At 39.0% G+C, this 19,988-nt stretch overlaps 1 protein-coding gene across 1 annotated transcript; it reads right to left on the reverse strand.

The window, feature by feature from the left end:
* Positions 1-1,260: 1,260 nt before the first annotated feature.
* On the reverse strand, positions 1,261-12,206 carry SRI (sorcin). The gene is made up of 8 exons (XM_033063248.2): positions 12,019-12,206; positions 11,301-11,387; positions 8,313-8,382; positions 7,556-7,599; positions 6,589-6,736; positions 6,321-6,434; positions 5,824-5,882; positions 1,261-5,116 (listed from the first exon to the last, which is right to left on the reverse strand). Exons 1-8 carry the CDS (start codon positions 12,064-12,066, stop codon positions 5,090-5,092), a joined length of 597 nt encoding a protein of 198 aa, XP_032919139.1. The 5' UTR covers positions 12,067-12,206; the 3' UTR covers positions 1,261-5,089.
* Between the last annotated feature and the right edge of the window lie 7,782 nt (positions 12,207-19,988).

The following is a 19,988-nucleotide window of genomic DNA, read 5'->3' on the forward strand; positions in this document are numbered from 1 at the left end:
TAACAGTTGAGCTGTTTCCTGTTTCATTGCTCCAAGCCTGAAGATCATCTGCTTCTTTCTCTAAACTGAGTATCACAGTCACAGGATAACAGTGGACTGTTTGGACCACTGTTTTCAACCACAATATGGTGTTATTTGCCTCATTTTTAAAGAGCTTGAGTATTTCAGTCTCTAACGAAAACCAAGAATGGATGAGCTGATGACCCACTATCTGCATGGCTTCCAAATCATACGACATTTATCAGCAATATGGGATTTGACTTTGATGACATTTGATGTGCTCAGCTGGTCAATACCAGGGTCCAGGGCTCAATCCCTGTATGGGCCATTCACTTTAGAGTTGGCCTTGATTATCCTGGTGGGTCCCTTCCCAGAATATTCTGTGATTCCTGAAGACAAATTTGAATAAGCTGCAAAAAAATGTGCAGGTTGTGAGCCCATGGCTGCACAGTGGAGTGAGGTTCCTGTGTACACATAACTATTATCCTAATAAGGCAGGAACAAATGAAACAGCGAAACTAATTGTGCAAACATAGCTGCAATACAGACATGAGTCTCTTAAGCGTGATTTTGTCAGAAATGGGAAAGGAAGTAATAGTTTCTATCAAATATGCTAAAAATCTACTCTGACACGAGTATTTTCGAAGTCAGCTTATGAAAACCATTTCTGGTGTCTCAAGTATGGATGCTGATATAAACTACAGCTTTAGATACAGCATCTTGCACTTGGCACATGGTACCTTGTCATTCCACAACAGTTTCTGCAAGTTAGAGAAAAGCACTACATCAGTCAACATTCCTATGTTATCTCAGCCAAGTAAGAAAAACAAAGTAAAAATAAGTTCAGAACACAGACATTGCTCACACTTGAGACACTGTACCTGGCTTCAAAATTGGCTCACCTAGCCAGGTCTGGCAGTTTTAGCTCTTTATAATCCAATCTATACCAGTTTCAAAGTGATTTCAGCTAAACCAGATTTAAACTGTTTAAAAACTTCTGCTACTTAAGATGGGCCATAATTGCCATATAACTCAGAATGAGATGAGGAAAATTTGGGAAAATAAGCACAGAGCAGTTAAAGCGAAACATGTTCTCTAAGGGAGAAGTAAAGGTGTCAACACAATTTTTAATTGCAAGATCAAAAAATGTCAAAGTAGCAAGTTTTTATTTTTCTGTTTCTGTATTCATCTGAATAAAAAAAAATAAAGTTTTTGTTTAAAAAAATCAACATGAGGCCTTAAGACCTTATATATTCTAACTTTAGCATGAAGAGTCTATTTTTACAACCATGTTAGAAATTCTGTATATAGGCCTGACTGACCATGTACGTAGAGTGGTGCAAGCAGCTAATCATGCAATATTGTAAGGCTCTGTAGAACAGCAAATTTAATGATTCAGTTTAATTATCGGTACAAGAACTCCTGCTCACTGCCTGTGTAGACTCTGCATACTCTACACTTGGAAATACAGTCCAGAACATACTCAAACTGTGAATATATAACCTGATTTTTCTTTTCTTAAGGAGAAAAATATATTACAATAGGTAATGTTTTATATAGAATACAGTACTTATTTTTATTGTTGCATAAATGCAAAATATTTTTTTCAGAATAGCAAAGCATTACAGAATTTTTAATCTGCTGGAGAAAACACTATTTACTGTATGACTGGTTCTTTCAGCAAAGCTTTTGGGGTGGTATATACCAACTGGCTCTGCCAGCTTCATTTTGTGCTGATGTTTAACTTGGGCATTGCTGTAAAAAAAAAGCTATTTTTTCACTCATACTAGCCATTATTGAGAGAGGCAAGTGTTTCACCACTGTGGCTGGGCTAGTATTGGCAAAAACAATGACCTGCATCATATTGTCTTTGCTGGTTAAAATCCTTTAAAAATCGAACCTCATGTAATAAAAGCGTAAGATTTTGACAAACATCAAAATGAAGCATTGCATTTACAACTTTCTAGCTTTGAGTGTGATATTCTTGTCATAAACACTACAGGCATTGGGCTGTTGAATGAATCTGGCTTTCATGTAGCTAAACAAAACATTGCTTTTTATAAAATCAAATCATTGTAATTTGGGGTTCTAAATTCCTGCTCACTTTTAATAATAACAGTATCACAGTATCCACTTCTACAAGAGTATTTAATACAAATGCCTGTGGTTTTCAATGTTACTAACATATTGTAACATCAGTAAAGTGACTTTCAACGACAAAGACTGTTGTGTGTATTTTGTTCTTCTAAGTCATTGTATTTAGCACTTTCTGTTTTATAGGTCACTATAAAATAAAGATGTTGCACGCATGGGAAAAGAAAGGCTAATAGTAGAATATAGACATTCTTTTTCAAATTCCAAGGTTGAAAATGACCCAGTGAGCTTCTCAAATTTTTGTCTTAGGGGCTTACTGTTCTCAAAGCAAATCTAAAATTACGGTTCCTTAGTTTGCATGTTTGAGGACAACCTAGAAAAATACCTATTTGAAACTATGCCCAGTGGTTGGCTCAAAGGTTGAGAGCAATCACCCCACTTGGTGCCACATAAATATCCTTCCCGCTTTCCCCACGGGAAAGAGAAACCATTAATTCTGAGAACAACTATTTCTCTAAAGCAGGTAACTTGCATATTCAATCTGTCCACTAAATCTACTCTTAATGGGGAAACAATTTTCACAAAGGTTTCAGGTGGCTTTTTTTACCTATGACAGCAAACTCTGTAGTAACTCCTTAGTATCTGTGTTAGCTTAGTTTCTTCCTAAACTTGAAAGCTGATTTATCTCCTCAGTCTCTGTGAATACACTGGATTTTTGAAATGCTGATGTAAAACAAAAAGCTAGTTTTTCTTGAGGAACTCAGAATTTTCTCCTGGTTTTGGAACAATTTTCCCCCCAGTTTTCTCTGGTTTATGTTTACAGGAGCATTGAAGAAAACCCTAGTGGCTCACACTGTTTTCTTGTAACATTTCACTGCCCAGTAGCTGGGTGATGCAAAATACCAATTCAGCCTGGGAAAATAAACTGAGCAAGACTTGAATTTTGGGTCCTTGGGTCTTGAGTGCTTTGGCCCTCTTGAGTCAGCTGTCCTTACTGACTTCCTTCCCAGCCTCTTATCCACACTACACCTACTCACTGTGGTTGCAGAATGAGAAACTGAGAAGACCCTGATGCTGTGCAAGCACTACCCAGCAACAGCTGAAACACTGCTGTTACTGATGCTGATTAGTTACAATTCTGAACCTTTGGGCTGCTATAAAGAAAATTAATTCTATTCCAGCAAAGCCACTACAAGACCAGAAACACAACGAAGCAGAAGATGTGTGGGTAATGAACATTTTGGTAAAGATCCCCTACTTTTTTTAGGGTAAAATTAAGTGTAAGGATGAGCACTGTATTTATACAAAATTGTCTGTTCAAATCCCTACAGGAAGAACAGCCTTTTTTCACACTCTTAATAACCTCGTCCGTAGTCAAAGTTTTGAGCTGCAGCAGAACTGATGTTGGCTGCTACACTCAGACAAACCTTTAGGGATATTGGTCATTCCATTAGAAATACTTTTGGTATCTCTTTCCCAATTTCATGTGCAACAGGACAATGTACTGTCAGAATGTGGATGTATAATGCTGTCTATGCCTTTGAAATTCGTTATGAGGGTAGAAAGAGAACTAGCTTCAGAAACGAAACTACAAGCAATATCCAAAGGATTCTAAATTTAAACAGTAAGTACAAGTTGCTTTTTTAGGGGAGACCAGCCTGCTTTGAATTTACCAGAAACGAAAGATCTGGATTTAACAGACATCTCCACAAAACTGGGTACAATACAGTATCTTTGAGTGAGATTCCTACTGTGAGAAGCTCTTGTTTGTCCAATTTGTTCCTCCCCAAAATTTCCTTAAACTATTTATTTAAGAAATACACTTTTTTTAACACTCTTCTGGCATTGTATTCACAAGCAGTAAAACAACATATATCAGTCCTCTGTGGTAGGCAGAAGTGACCAAAATTAACAACTGTTTTATTAACTTACTTAATTGGAAAAATATTTGTACTACCTCGGTACAGTTATGCTGCTTCCTCTTCCCATACAACGTGCATCCTCCCCTCAGAAATTGCTACAATAAAAGCAATAAGAAAACCCCCACCAAACAAAAATTCCATTTTTTCTCCTGAAGAGCCTCAGGTAAGTAAGCCTTGTCTGTCTGTATCTGCTTTCATTGGTAACTACTGCTGTGATCTGAAAGAGTAACCTGGCAAGAATGTTTCAAGTGGATTTTGGCCCTTGTGTGTTAGTTGGAATATTAAGACATGAAGGCCACTTGCTAGGGGTTAAAGCAGAGGAGATAGAAAATTCCATTCACATGTAACTGAAGTCTGTCTGTGAAAGGACAGTTGACGCACAAACTGACACAACACAGCTTTCTTATGTTTAAAAGTGTTTTATGTAGTGACACAAGCAAAGCAAGAATCTTACAGGAACAAAGCCCCCTGTATCAGAGCACAAGGCTAGCAGAGTTCTCTGCTACATTTTGTTGCATCCCTGCTTACAAGAAGTTCTAGCAGGTAGTCTTACACTCAGTGCGTCTTGTCACAAGCTTCATCTTCAAAAGAGCTGGTAAAGCAAGTAACCAAAACTTACTGATGTTCTAACAGACCAGTGCAAAATGACCATCCCAAAAGCCCTTTCAATTTGTATATCTGTCTTATGTTGTCAAAGATGAGAAAATATGTATCCTCTTAAATCAAGTCATAAAAAGGTAAGTTGCACTCCAGAAACTGATTTTAGTGAATCATGGGAAAAAAGTAGACACATGACTGAAAATCTTACCATTTGTGTGATCTGAGCTACACATAGAGAATTGCAAATTTATGAAAATAAAAGCATCTTTAATAATCACAAATTGGAAGTTAAAAACAACAGTACATGAGTAGTTTATATTCATTATCAAGACTAATAAAATGTGTGTAAAGCGATACCTTCATAAAATACGCAACTTCCAACACTGAGATACACAATCATTGGAGGACTTGGCAAAGCAAAACACATACTGGAATGTTAAATCATGATCATCCACGTCTTGCTTCATTTTGATTTAGATGCTCATAACACACTGTATGAACTGAAAAGAGAATAACCACTTATCAGACGTATGGCAGAGAATGAGTTTTTTTACTTTTTCTCCTGCAATACTCACTGTCAATACAGTTTTCTGTAAAGAAATTCAGCCCATGAATAGTAAAGGTTCAAAATACTCATCAAAATAAGCAAATAGTTAATTACAGCAAAGCATCTCCTTAATGATAACAACAACAAAAATAAAAACTAGCACACATGGTCCTCCCTCCCTCCACTCCAAAAAAAAAAACCCAAACCCCAAACCACCGAAATCCAGGATGACTTGCATCTAGTGTTCTCTTTTTGCTGCACAGATGTGGCCAGGACACAAGACCCACAAGCCTGACTGAGTATGATTGCTATCTGTTCCCACCAGACCTCCACCAACCTTTCCCAGGAAAAATGCCCACCAAGCTTTAAAACAAAAAATTTTAAAAAAAGTCACAGAAAGTGACGCTAGCAAGTGATGTAGCTTGTTGGATCTTCTTGAACCACACTGCATGAAAGTTCAGAAAAAAGTACAGAACATTTTATAGAACTCTGTAAAATACATGGAAGCTTTTTGAGAAAATACTCAACAAGCCCCAGAACTTCTGGTTTCTTACTGTATGTGTAGGGAAGACAGGCATAAACTTGAATCATTACTGTTTGTCTTAAGTTTTTCTTCTGTTTTACTATGGAATTTTAATAGATTCCTTAAAATTTACTTACATCATCATAGTGGAAGTTCACAAAACCCTGCTGAGTTGTATCCCTTCTTCTAAAGCATTCTGCAAAAATTCATTAAGAAAACAGAAACTAGGTAAGAAGAATTACAAATAAACCGTTTTTTTAGAGTGTATAGTACTTTCCTAAAATTCCCCAAGTCACATGAAGGAGAACATGATGAAGAATACTGCAATTCATTCCAGACTTAATATCCCATCCTAAATTTTTGTATTTATCATATACAACCCTTTATGTTCTGTTAATAAAGTTTCCCAATTTTGGTAACATAACTCTTCCAGCCTCTGGAGTAAACCCTGCATTAATATAAAGTCCTTTTTTTAGTGGGAATTTAAAAAATCCTGATCTATAATTGCCTGTGGACTACTGATAGAAACTTCTTTTGTAGTACAAAGTTGAACTTGAGATAAGTGAACCATCAGGTGTTATTAAACAAAAATACATTATGAGGATGACAGTAACAAGACTGTAATCCAGCATACCAGTGAGAGCTCGGAGTTTCACACAGCAGGCAATGTAATCATCAAATGCAATCTTTCCTTGAGTGCTGTAGCGCTTTGTGATTGCAGTCACAGCCTGTGGGCTCAGTCTAAATCCTATTTGAAAATAAAAAGTCTTATTTTGAAAAGACAGGTAAATTAACAGAATCCAATAAATTTTCATCAGCAATATCATGTGTTAGTTAATAGAGGATGATAACTGGGAAATGGTGGAATTCAGTAGCAGAAGCAAGAACATTTCACAACTTACCCATAGTCATCAAGGCTTTCTCCAGTTCCTGACGATCCACTGTGCCACTTCCATCACTGTCAAAACTTACAAAGTGTTGCTTCCAGCCATTGATCACAGCCCAGAGCTCTTTAAACTCGTTAAATCCCAGTGTGCCAGACATATCCCTCTGATTTCAAAGTTAAGGAAAACATTTCTTAACTAAACAAAACCACCAACAAAAAGTGACAAACAAAAAACCAACCGAACAAAAAAGGCATCTCTCTGTAGTTAAAAACTCTTACTTGAATTCTACTTTTGTTGACACGCTGCTACATAATTGTAATGAATTAAATACATAGCTGAAATAAAAACAGATGCCAAAGAATAAATTGTTATAATATCAGTTCTCTCATATTCTAAGTGCTTCATTCAAGATGAACTAAGAACCCGTCCAGTTTAATTTCTGTTTTTTTCTTTTTAAGTTTTGGATAAAAAACCTATAAAGATTCCAACCTTATACAGTATATCTAAGTCTTTCACAGGTTCTACTGCTGAATTTCATATACCATTCCATTAGATACTCAAACCTGATTCATTCATGGAACAGGATTTAGGGGGACTTATTGTATTCAGGTTGTATACTACACATGCTTAAAATTCATTAGGAAGGATGAGAAATTGGAAAGTTGTCCTATGTGAAAAGCACAGTAAGTGATTCGCACAATACTTTATTCTGGGCTACCAGACCTGACCCTTCATGCATTCAATAGAGAAAGAGTTCCCCAGGCTTACAGAGATACCACTTACTGTAAAACAATTGGTCATCGAGAGCCTATTTATTTATTTATTTATTTATTTGTTAAAATTAGTGAGAACAGAGTTTTGTAGCTTCACAATCACAATGATCACAAGACTTACCGAGTAAAGGCTGAATGGAAACGACAAAGCACTCTCTCATCTTTGCTTACATAACGCAAAAATGTTTACATTTCATTCTAAAGGATACATCTAGCATGGAGATCATAAGTCTGCAAGTCTCTAAGTTGAAAGCTGTTAAAATTAGAAAAAGGAAAAATTAATTATATTAAGAGCATAATGTTCAGTTTTATCTAAACATCAAATTTCAGATTTATTATAAATGTAAATTATACACTGATTATATATTACAATGTATAAACAATTATGTAATTGGTTCCCCTGTATACAGCCATACCATATATTTGATTCAAGTAAGAGCCATTATTTGTGAGAAAAACTGTCAGTAAACAATTTAGAGGCAATTCAAGTTATATTTAAAATTAACTTGCACTTATCTTAATCCACAACAGTTTTGGGTTTCAAAGTGGTCATTTACACTCCCCCCCCAACAGACACCACTTGAGTAAGCCAGTTTCACTCACAGAAACTATAAACTGAACAGGAGGTATCCCAGCAGAGGAGTCCTGCCACAGATTTTGGTCAATATCAAAGCTCAGCTCAAACCAAAGCAAAGCATCTTTTTAAGAACTGTCTGTCCATTACAAAACAAACCACTTCAACTCCACACCCAGCAGAGCGGGGAACTAAGGAGGCCGAGAAGGCAAGTCCTTGGCACACAGAGCTGAATACAGAGAATTTACATGTCCAAGATATGGAAAGGAAACCCATTTGCCATGCAAAGAGAAAAGCGCAGCTCTGCAGAAGGCACAGTTACACGCATTTTCTATTAATGGGAAGAATTAGTGTGCTTGAGATTTGCTTGTTTATTTAAATCATTAACTTACGTTTATACGCTCCCGCAATCCCTGACTGGGTGAGACATCTCTGTAGCTCATCAGCATCTATTTGTCCATCCTTTCGGTAACAGAAGATGCATCAGCTATTAATACCCTCTCCCAGGCTGCTTATTCCCAGTACCCACTCCCTTTCCAGCAGCATTCAATTAGTTATCCTTCCTCAGACATCCTCATAACTCACAAATATAAAAATTCCTGTTTTTTTTTTTTAAATATTGAGTTGCTAGCAGAACAAACAAATGTAGAAAGCAAAGAACTTTGAAAGAAAAACAAAACAAACTCAGAAAAGATACCTATGTACATGGTTTGGAAATTGCCTCACTTCCAACAAATCCTGCTCAGGGCCAAATAGAGAAAACAAATGGCAATTCATGGAAAGCAGTGAGCTGCCAGAACTGGAGGTGGAATTCTAAGTTTTATTCCTCACATCCCCAATATGAAGTTTGGTTCACACAGAGTTTAATTTAACCTCATTCAGGAATGAACATTTTGTCTCTAGATATAAAAAATGATGACACTTCTGTAAAGCATTAGAAGATGAAAAGCCAAGTCAGGGGAGGTTTAGGTTGGATATCAGGAAAAGGTTTTTTGCCCAGTGGTTGAGTACTGGAATGGGCTTCCTAATGAAATGATCACAGCACCAAGCCTGACAGAACTCAAGAAGTATTTGTACAACACGCTTGGGCACTTGGTGTGACTCTTGGGGTGTCTTTAGTAGGGCTAGGACTTGGACTCAATGATATTTGTGGGTCCCTTCCAACACAGCATATTCTATTATTCTGTTGGCTACAGCATTTTCCTAATGTTTTTAAGCCACTTTAGAAAGCTCTTTTTTTCAAGAACAGAGACATGCTACTGAATGACACCGTGGGAACAGCACAACCTGATAGCTTTCAGAAATAAAGTATCTTTGTTTATAAGAGAAATACTAGTTCTATGTTAAATGAGTGAAAAAGGGCAACGTTTTCATTCTATGTAAAATTAATGGCAGGTAACCTCAAATTTGCTTCCTATCTACTTCATCAGTCTAATTATACAGATGTATTTAATACTTTATATTCACAGGGGGGAAAGAAGAGATTTGAAACAGCCATTAATATTAAGTAACTGATCTCTTCAAAGGTCTTGTATCTTCTGAAACAAAGACAGAAACTGAATACCTTTAAAAAAGAGGAAGATGGAAAAGTATGACTGTTATCAAGACTGACATTACCAAAAAGATACTTGTCTTTTTTGGTTTTTCTAGTAGAACATAAGCAGTTAAACTAGACAACGCATATGGGCTTTGCAAACAGGCTAAAAAAATAAAATTATTACTTCCTACAAAGACAGACTCAATTGAATAAAGATTTGAAACAATACTTTTTACTTTCTTCTTTAAACAAAGGAAACTAATTCATCAATTCAAAGACAAGATCCCTGTTGCAAACTACTTCAAAGAAAGCTCAGAGAAAATATTATCTGTTATATAGGCATAAAAACAAGATAAAGAGCAGTAGACCATAATTAGAACATACTAGTTCTACAATAAGTACACGTGGAAAACTGAGATGTGGCTTTTTACAGAGTTGCATGGATGGCCATAAACGCAACTGATAATGCATCTGTTCCATTTCACTGTCTCCTTACAGGGTTTTTACTTCTGCACAGCCACTGGTCCCAGAAACAGACACCTCAGATTCCAAGGATAACTTCAAAACCTACCCAGTTCATTTCAGTAAGGAATGATTTCTACAAATAGAAAGAATTTCAGAGTATTAACTTAAATAGTCTTCAGTGCTAGCTTGATCATATCCACCAACCCACCGGTTCCCCAGCTTCCAGCACGCATGCCTCACTTGAGAAACCTCGGCATGGTCTCTGTTTTGCTGAGATCCAGCTCCTGTCACCTCTTCTCCACAGCACTGTATCCTGTTTGCTGACACCTCCCTTTCTCTTTACAATAGGAGCTTATTCATTTTTCCAGAGTCAGTTACTGGCTCCACTGCTGATTCCTGGCACACATCCAGGTGGCACCTGCACACAAAGGCATCTCAGCTGGCAGACAAATTGTCAGCACATTCAGCAGAACAGTTTTGGGCTCCACCTTCTCAGAAAGGCCTCACTACACAGAGGACATTTCAGTGTTCTCCTTTACTACAAAAACATATGGTCTAAATATTTTCATTAGCAGTTAGAAGGAAGTAAGACATAGACTGCAAAATGCATTATTAATTCAAAAGAGTAACACAGAGAACAAAACTAATCCAAGTTACAGTGGGAATCTGAACATCAGCTAACATTGCTGAATTAAAATTTTCATGTTGTGGCTGTATCTAGCTGAGGATAACAGATCAAAGAGCAGAGTTTTAGACCTAAACACACCCTACAGTGTGCAATAAATAGCTATAAAATGGCAAACAAACATGGAACTTCAGCTCAATAAACCTAACTTGATTGCTCCTAAACTCTGTGATAGAGTTCAAACAGCACCAATTTCTAGTAACGTACGTGATCATACACAAACAATACATGCTACAAAAGGAAATTAAAAATGCAGTGCAGAATGACAGGGAAGGAAAAAAAAGTTGTGAATGCCCTTCCTCTAAAAGAATAATCACTCTGTGTTACCAGCAAATCTAAGCCCAGGTGTTGGCACAACCCATGAGTGCTTTTCCATTTGTGAGTCCATTAAGATCATGTAATGACCTCTTTCCTTTTAGCATTTCCTGCTCTTAGCCAGGCCACCTCCACAGCCCACGCTTTCCACTGTTTCTCTTTTCTTTCTCCTAAAACTAGCAGCATTCACTAGCCCAGAGCTGAGTCACAATTCAGCTACAAAACTTCATACATCTATATCTTCCCTGTATATACCTATATAGGAAATAGAGGCACACATGCCTATGTTTGTGTATGTATGTATGTATTTATACATATAATATAGAAACAAACAAACAAAAAAATATCCAAGAAGTAAATAACATTTTATAAGTTTACCTGCCCTCCAACTGCAGCAAAATAACCATACAAAGGATCCTGAGCTTGTCCAGGGAATGCTGCAGGTCCTCCTGGAGCTCCTCCATACTTTGGAAATCAAAAAGAATTAATTTAAAATAAATGATTCAGTTAAGGATCTGTAGCTATCAACTTACGTTTTTATGTACGAAAAAAAAAAAAAAACAAAAACGAAACTCCACATGAAAAAAATCCCTAAACCAACTCTCAGTTTCAGTACTGATATACTAATATATTGTAATGTAAGCAGATCAATGTAAAACTTTGCACAGGAGTAATCGACTGATCTAGATACAGCCTGGTCTATCTCACCAAGGTTTCATTTCATTCTACCCCTAGCAGAAAACGGCGTGCTGAAGAAATACCAAGGCACTGCAAATTTTTTTTTCCCACTTTAGCAAAGTTGAGCCAAACAGATGTCTATGGCAAATACATAGAAGAATATGCATTAGCTGTGAAAATCCTTAAATAAAACTGATTCTTAAGTGAAAATAAAAGTGACACCCTCAGCACCGATTTCGCCCCGGCAGCCCTGCGGGGGCTGTGCCTCCTCCCTCCCTTCTCCCTCCGGCGCACCCCGAGCCGGCGCCTGCGGCCCCTCCCGGCGGAGCGGCGTTCCGGGCAGACCCCGCCCGAGCCGGCTCTCGCCGCTCCCCGCGGGCCGCCGGCCCCAGCCCCCGCGGGCCCCAGCCCCGCTCACCCCGCCCTGGTAGAAGCCGCCGGGTGCCGGCTGCCCGGGGTACGCCATCTTCGCCTGGCACCGGCTCCGGCGGTCCGGCTGCGCCCGGGAGCAACCACCCGGATGCGGAGGGAGGGCGGCGACTTCCAGCCCCGGCCCTTCCCGAAGTCCGCGTCCCGCCACCGCCCGGGCGGGGCAAGCGGCGACCTTCCGTCACTGGGGCAGCGGGCGGTGCCGGGCGGTGCCATCGGGAGCAGAGGGACCATCCCCTCCGATCTCCCGCCCTCCAAGCTCCCCCTCCGGCACGGTGGTACAGGCGCACGGCCCCGCGGCGCCGTTCCGCGGCCCGGGCAGGGCGGGGCGCGGCGCTGCCGTGCCTCGGGGCCTGGCTCTGTCCGTGCGGGGTGCGGGGTGCGGGCGGGGCTGAGGTCGCCCGCGGCTCCCGGCTCTCAGCTCTCAGACACCCGCGAGAGGCAGCGTCCGTGGACGGAACCGCTCCGCTGGGGAGGAGCAGAGGGAGCGGCTGGGCCCGGGAAAGCGGTGTTCTGTAGCGGCTGTCACCCACTGCACCCAGGAAAGCTCACGACATGTTCACCGGTGAATCGGCTGAGTTGATGTCAGATTATTTCAGAATCACCAACTCGTGATTTACCAAGAGGCCGCAGGGCTCAGACTCAGCAGTTCGTGCATCTGTGTCGTGTCCCGAAACGCATCCTTACGTGTCGGTACACATCCTCTGTTGGTACCGTTGCTTTTTCTTCAGGATCTGAGCACTCGTCCCTGTTCCCAAAGACAGAGAGCAGGGTATAATTTCTTTTGGGTATAATATCTTTTGGACCCAATACCCCCGGGTAGAGCATCAGCAGAATCGCCAAGGCTTGGTCTGAGTTGGCCTTACGACTCTGCAAAACATAACACTGCCTCCCTCTCCTAGGGAGAGCTATTTAATTCAGTCTCACTACTACGAGAAAACAGTTGCTGGAGTCTGTATGACTGAAACAAATCTCCTAATGGAGACCTTGCAGGGTAGATGGCCTGCTGTCAGAAATCTGGAAGCATAACATTTTATTTTTTCTGTTTATTAGCATACTTTCTGAAGAACATTATAAATTTGAGTAGGGCCTTAATTAATTAAAGTATTCTAATCTATAGCAAACTTTCCATTAAAAGTTTCTGACTTCTAAGCCATCCAGTAAGGAGGACTTTCAGACGTTATCTACATTTATTTTATTATTTCAGCACTAATTACAGGTTATAACTGCTAACAATTGCTAATGACGTGAAAACAAAACTGGTGTTCTGTGTAATTTAACAATCAATAGAGTTGCCAAATGAGGCAAATCATAATTTAATACCTTCATCACACAGAACAGCCTATATGAAGCTATGAAGCAGCTGAGAAACAAAGTAGTGACCCTGTCTAGTTTCTTGGCTTAAGAAATACCTATCTCACAAGAGTATTTAACTAAGTGTGTTGATATCAAGCTGTGTGGCAGTCAAATAGTTTTATTGAACGGACTTAATCACTTGCAGTGCAGGTTATTGTAGGCTCTGTGCTGAACTTTGCTAGAGGACATACATCAATGTCTGAGCAAAAAGCCCTCCTAATTAAAATAGGATCTAGAAACAGTGATACATATATTAAAGGCTGGAAAGATTGAAAATAAGTGGCAAATAATAAAAGTGAGAAGGTTTGAAGAGTTATACACTGATAAACAAAATGTCAAATGGTATATATGTATTGCCAATGGCTTAATAGGAATGAGCTTTTGATTGCTTCAGTGAGAAAAAATCAGATATGATTCATACCAGTTGATAAATAAAGACACTAAACTGTACAGCTGTAGCTGTGTAGAAAGGGAAGATATGTTTCATAATTTGGGCATTTTCTGTGCTTTAACTCAGCGTTAATATCTGGCCATTCCATTTTCAGTACTACTGCTGAGATTCCTGGCATTCATCAAACCATGGAGTTTAGGCTGGAAAAGATCTCTTAGAACATTGAGACCACCTGTTAACCCAGCACTGCCAGGCCCTTCTCCATGCCACATCTACGGGTTTTTAAATGCTCCCAGGGATGGTGATTCGCCCACTTCCTTGGGCAGCCTGTTTCAATGCTCAACAAAGATTTCAATAAAGACATTTCTCCAAATATCCAAAAACCTCCCTTGGCACGACTTGAGTCCATTTCCTCTCGGTCTGTCTTTTCTAACTTGCAAGTAGAGACCGACCCCCACTTCCCTACAACCGTTTCCAGGCAGTTTTAGACAGTTACACTGTTCCTTTTCAGCCTCCTATTTTCCAGGCTAATCACCCCAGGTCCCTCAGCTTCTCTTCATCAGATTTGTGTTCAGACCCTTCATCAACTCTGTTCCCCTTCTCTAATCTTGCTCCAGCACCTCAGTGTCCTTCCTGTAGAGAGAGGCCTGAATGCACTGCTCTTAGTAGTTAGCGTTTGCAAGATTATTTAAACATACATGAGCAAAAGAGCTAGGAGACAGATGTAACCAAGGGGTGTATTTTAAATGGATTGTTGGGTAGGCATTTTGCTTGCAAAATGCATTTTCTTATTCCTTATCTGAGGAAAACGAAGGCTGCAAGGGAAGGCTGTTTGAGGAGATTAAGAGTACACATCTGCCTTCTTCTGAAGGGCTACTGAGCTGTGGTAACCTTTTCAGCTTTGATAGGTTCATCATATTGCAAACAGACCAGTAAGAAATCTGTGTAGTATAAATAGTTTCTGATTTTGCAGATCTCAAAGAGTGTGTGATCCCTCTAGTGGGAAGATTAAAGTCAAGCAACACAGGATGCTAGTACTATTGCAGGTTTTTTTGTTTTTTGGTTTTTTTCAGATAATTCACTGTATTTTACTAAGAAAAGCCCTAGGTAAAATAATTTTGTTTAGAAAGGGAAAATTATGGAGCAGTTTTCATTCCACAGCTTTTTCTAGATTCTTGGTAGTAGGATTTTAAGAAGGAATTCAGAATGGAGCTACAGTAATAGCATCACTACCTTGAACTCTGGTCACAAGTCACATTCATTGTGTGTGCCATGCTTCCTCACAGTGAACCAAGGCTAGCATAAACCTGTGACAAGTCACAGACTTTCTGCCTTACTTCTCTTTCTTCTAAGTCTGGGTCCATCTAATCTTGACAGGAACTCACACTTGATGTGGGAATTTGGTCACCCTGAACTGAAAGCCTTGAGCTGGATCGTGCTGCCAGTTACATTCCTGTCTGGTGTAGTGGCTGAGAGCTTGGTGCTGATGTGCTGAGACATCACGCTTTCCTGACAACTGCAATGAAGTTAGGGAGGAGGCAGGGAATTAAAGTGTAGAGTTCAATTTTCTTGAGGTGTTTACATAGCACAGCTGAGGGGATTAAAATTTTGGAATAAGTATACTGCTTAAGGAAGGCCAAGAAGTAATATCACTCTTTTAATTGCAATACTTAAGACTAGGCATAATTTTAAACAGTGGAAAAATAAATATAGTACCGACCAGATGTCTCTAATATAATTCCTGACTTGGTGCCCAAAGGAATAGTGCTTCTGTGTTCTGCTACTTTTTTTCTCTTTGCTGCCACCCTTTCATTATTTATTTAATACATATTATTTAAGCTCTGTTCTGTAGCCAAGTATTCTGTACAGGATTTCCTGTATTAACCAATTTTTATGCTGCATTAATCACAATGTACTTGAAAGGATAGGAGACAAGGGGAAGGCATTTCTGTCGCTTTATAGATACAAAGAATATGGAGAACAAAATTTTCTATAGATTCTAGTCATCCAGTTTGAACTACCTCAGTTTTTCTGCAACTTTATCTGTCTTCCAGTCTTTTCTCTCATATCTGCAACTTCTTTAATAGATTGTTCCAAGGTGACCAACTCCCTTACTCTATATTCATTCTCTTCTTTGTTTTGTCTGTATTCAGAGTGTGGAAATTGTTCATCACTCCCTGGGCATCAGCAAGAGTATCACTGAAGGCTTAAAACAAGATAACCTTAATTGAGGATGGTTCAGCTAGTGAGGTTTTGATATTGAGATTTTTTGAAGCTAACAGCCAGCTTTTATTCAATGCAGTACAATAACACAATTTACTGCATCCATTTAATTATAAATACAACAGTTTGTGCATTCCCCAGGTGTGAGTTTTTTACAGAACAAAAGCTGAAATGCGTTTTTTCAGTAATGACATTAATTTCTTAGATCTGGTACGTTGCAGTCAGATGGCTCCCAAGATGGTCTTTAACCAAAGATATAATTACAATATAAAGATATCTGATGATAACAGTGATACGTGCCTATGACTTGAAAGGACATTTACAACACTGCTTGCTTTGCATATCACTTTTCAACTGATCTTTATTCCTTTATCATCTGCATACCTTATTTCAAAACCTTCAATACCAAGAGCTTGGATAATTTAAAACAGATTGGTGACAACTAAGGCAAGTCATGCAAGCTCTTTTAATTATTTTGTTGAATAACATGGGGTCAGGATTCGGGTCTCTGTTTTTTCTGGAGAGAAGCCAGAACATTAAAATGAACTGTGTATAAAGGATTGCAGCACAGAACAAGTTCAGCAATAAAGCATCTGATTCTTTCTGTGCAACACTTTCTGCAGTCCCATGTGCCAGCATATATATTCTCATATAAATCAGAATATACTTAACCTTCTGAAAGGCTGAGATGCTGCTGTACTGGCTGGATGGTAAGCAAAGGCTTGTAAAACTCCCAGGTGCAGATGGAAAAGAATTGCTTTGAAGCCTTATTTTTCCAAAGCATTGTCATGGGTATCCAGCTACAAAAGGGATAGTCCTGATGATTCAGGCATTATGCTCTGCACCACCACCCCTGGTAAGAGGTGAGAAATTAGCTCATAGCTGGTTAGTTAGTGGTGGGACAGGGATGGTATTTCTGGGCACAAAACAGCATACAGAGCATAGAAATGATGCTTCAGGTGTCTGAATTTTATGATTGTTACCCATTAGGTACTTGATGTCCATTTGGACTCTCATTCTTGGCTCCAAAATTTGTTGAGAATCCAGGCAGATAGTGTTTATTCTTTCCATGTCTAGTGCTTGAGTGTCTAGTGCTTGAGTTGACACTGGTGTGGTACTACCAGAATTAATTTTTGTTTGCTGATGTGTAATTTCCATAATCAATGAGTATGGCCAAATTACTGGGGAAATGTCTTGGACTGATGTGCGTGTGACTCATGTGGCAGAAGTGACATGGAAATAAACAACTCCAGGAAAATTAGGTTTTACTTACTTGTGTTCAAGAGCCTACTACCACTTATGATGCAGTGGAGTTTTTAGCATTTGGGGGAATCCCAAGTTTCAGCATACTGGAAGTGAAAGAAGTGTGTCACACTCTGTGGGGAAAAGTCACTTTCCTGATGATGATGTCTTCTCTTGATGCTTGTTTTGGTTAATACTTCTGTTGCAGCATGGGGTATGTGTTGAAAATGCCTCAAATATTACAACACACATCCTCAAGTAGCCAACATGAGATGTATTTTCAATTCCTATCAGTCATACTTGAGTACACTCTGAAAGCAATACCAGTGAACACCAGAACTTCTTTCTCCACCTCTTGCTTTTGTAAATATTTTTTCCTCACCTGTATAGTTTGTGGCTGTTTTCTTTGTTCCTTGTATTAGCTTCTTTGCTCCTTTTGTTCAATTTCTTGAAACCTATTATCTCAGTTGGTAGAGCATGGTGCTAATAACACCAGGGTCATGAATTCAATCCCTGTACAGGCCATTCACTTAAGAACTGGAATTGATGATCCTTGTGGGTCCCTTTCAACTCAGAATGTTCTGTGGTCTGTGAGCTTTATGAGTCGCTAAGAAGGAATAAGCCTATTGCTGTGACAAAAGGAGCCCACTAGATGTCACACTGCTACTTCTAATTCAGGCACAACAGCTCGCTTGTTGGCTGTCTGACTTATACCTGCTTTTTACAGTAACCAAATATAAGTTCTACCAAAGGTAGAAGCAGAGCTCACCTAGGTAGACCTCTGGTACTGGCTGTCGGAGCAGCTCCTTGTGTCCCAGTGCTCATCTCTAATAGAAGCAGAAGAATTCCCGAGCCAAAGAAATTATTTGTGCCAAAAATCCCTTTTAAAATGTCTTTATAAATGTTTTAGGAATTTATATATAGGTTTTTCTATTGGAAAAAAATTAACACATAGTCATGCCTGAATTTTTGGGAATTTGTTCTGAAGATTTTGGGTAATATGTAAATGTTTGTATATGATAGTTCTAAATAACTAGATTGATTGAGAAGTGTAATTTCTAAAATTAGCCGCAAATCTGTCACTTAAAGTATTCCAGTTTGCCATATTTTATGTGAACTCTATCACAGAGAACAATTTTTCTCCCTTTGTTGAGTGTAACAATCTTTTTGTCCACCTAGAAAGAGTGAGCTTGATGTGCAAAGGAGGTCATAATTAGTCATGTAAAGTCAGAAATCATTAGCCAATTATGCATAATAATATTTAATTCAGAACACGGTACCCTGGCTGCTAGGAGAGCTGATGATGTACAGTTTGTTCTTACTTCATGTTTGCAGGATGTCTGGTACAGTTATTTTTGTTGTTGTTGTCATATTGAATCTTGTTTTTTGCTCAGTCCTTTTGCAGCTGAATGCTTTCATACATTGGTAATATGTGTATTGTAGCTAATTATTCCTTATTCTTTCAGTAAAATGATTAGAATTTTCATGAAGAAAAAAAAAGGTTCAGTGTCACCTCTTAAACATTCATATGTTTCTAAAATCATGCACAGGACTTAGAGAAAAACAAAGGGGTAAATAGGCCAGGCAGGCTTTCAGTTGTTGTGCTCTGTGCTCCAAAATGTTTAGGGATTTCCAGTTGAAAAAAGATGCAGAACTTCACCTTTCTTTTTTTTTTGTTTGTTTTGTTCTGATAACGCATATTGTTCTTAACAACAATACTTATTTTTCTGTAATCTAGCTGTTCCTGGGATCTTTGCAGATGCTAATGATCACTTGGTGGTTTCCATTTGTGTTGTGCATGCTTAAGCTGTTGTAGCCAGGAATGAATTGTCCTTGAACTGTCTAAGAGCACTCTACAAGTTAACAGAAAAGCTTCCTGATTTCATTTGAAATTTATTTAAACAAAAGTTCGAGCAGTTGATTGGTGGCAATAAGCATTAAAACAAGGCTCTGAATTTTGGAGTTGCTCTCACGTGTGGAAGCCCGGTCTGTTTAAACACAGTCAACTGCACACACTTCTGGATTAGGGCTTTTGTATAACTCTGGGGATGTTCCTGTCCTCTTCCCTTTCTGCTTTCATCCACAGGTTTTGTGTTTTGGTTAATTTGTGAGGTGGTTTTCATTACCTTTTGTATTAGCTAGTATCTAATAATGGCTTTCTAATAGTTTCGCTTAATCATAATACCTCCACATCTAACACTTCAAGCACTGGCAGATTTTCACACATGTATTTCAAATACATTGAAAAAAATTGGTCAGAACTAGAGTTCTCATCATGTCTTGGCATGGAGGCTAACAAAACATTGAAGACTGGGAAAAAAAGTCTTAAAAGACATGGTCTGAAAAGGCCAGATATATGCTGAGGGCAAAGCTGCTGTAGTTCTGACATGTAAAATGATTTTCTGATAGCTCATGACCACTATTATCTTGGACTCAAAGTGGCCCCAGTTATTCACTGGTCATAGGTACAGTGAATTATACTTACAGAGTCCTGTTTTGCACAGGTATCAGACTTGTGAAGGTCTCTGATGAAAACCTATCTGGGACCAAAGGTCACAGGTATCTGTCTTCATGCTTGTTGAAGTGGCCAGGCTTGTTTCATCAGGGTGGTAAATAAGTCTGCTTGCTCTGGAGGTTTGTGAGTGCCAGGAGAGAAAGGTGGAAAATAAATATGGATTAAGTGCTTTATTTTGTTTCCCTCATGGACTCTGTTAATAAAACCACTCAGAAAGAAATTGTCTGCAAAT

The sequence above is a fragment of the Catharus ustulatus genome, chromosome 1 (genome assembly GCF_009819885.2).
Source record: "Catharus ustulatus isolate bCatUst1 chromosome 1, bCatUst1.pri.v2, whole genome shotgun sequence".
Lineage (NCBI taxonomy): Eukaryota > Metazoa > Chordata > Aves > Passeriformes > Turdidae > Catharus > Catharus ustulatus.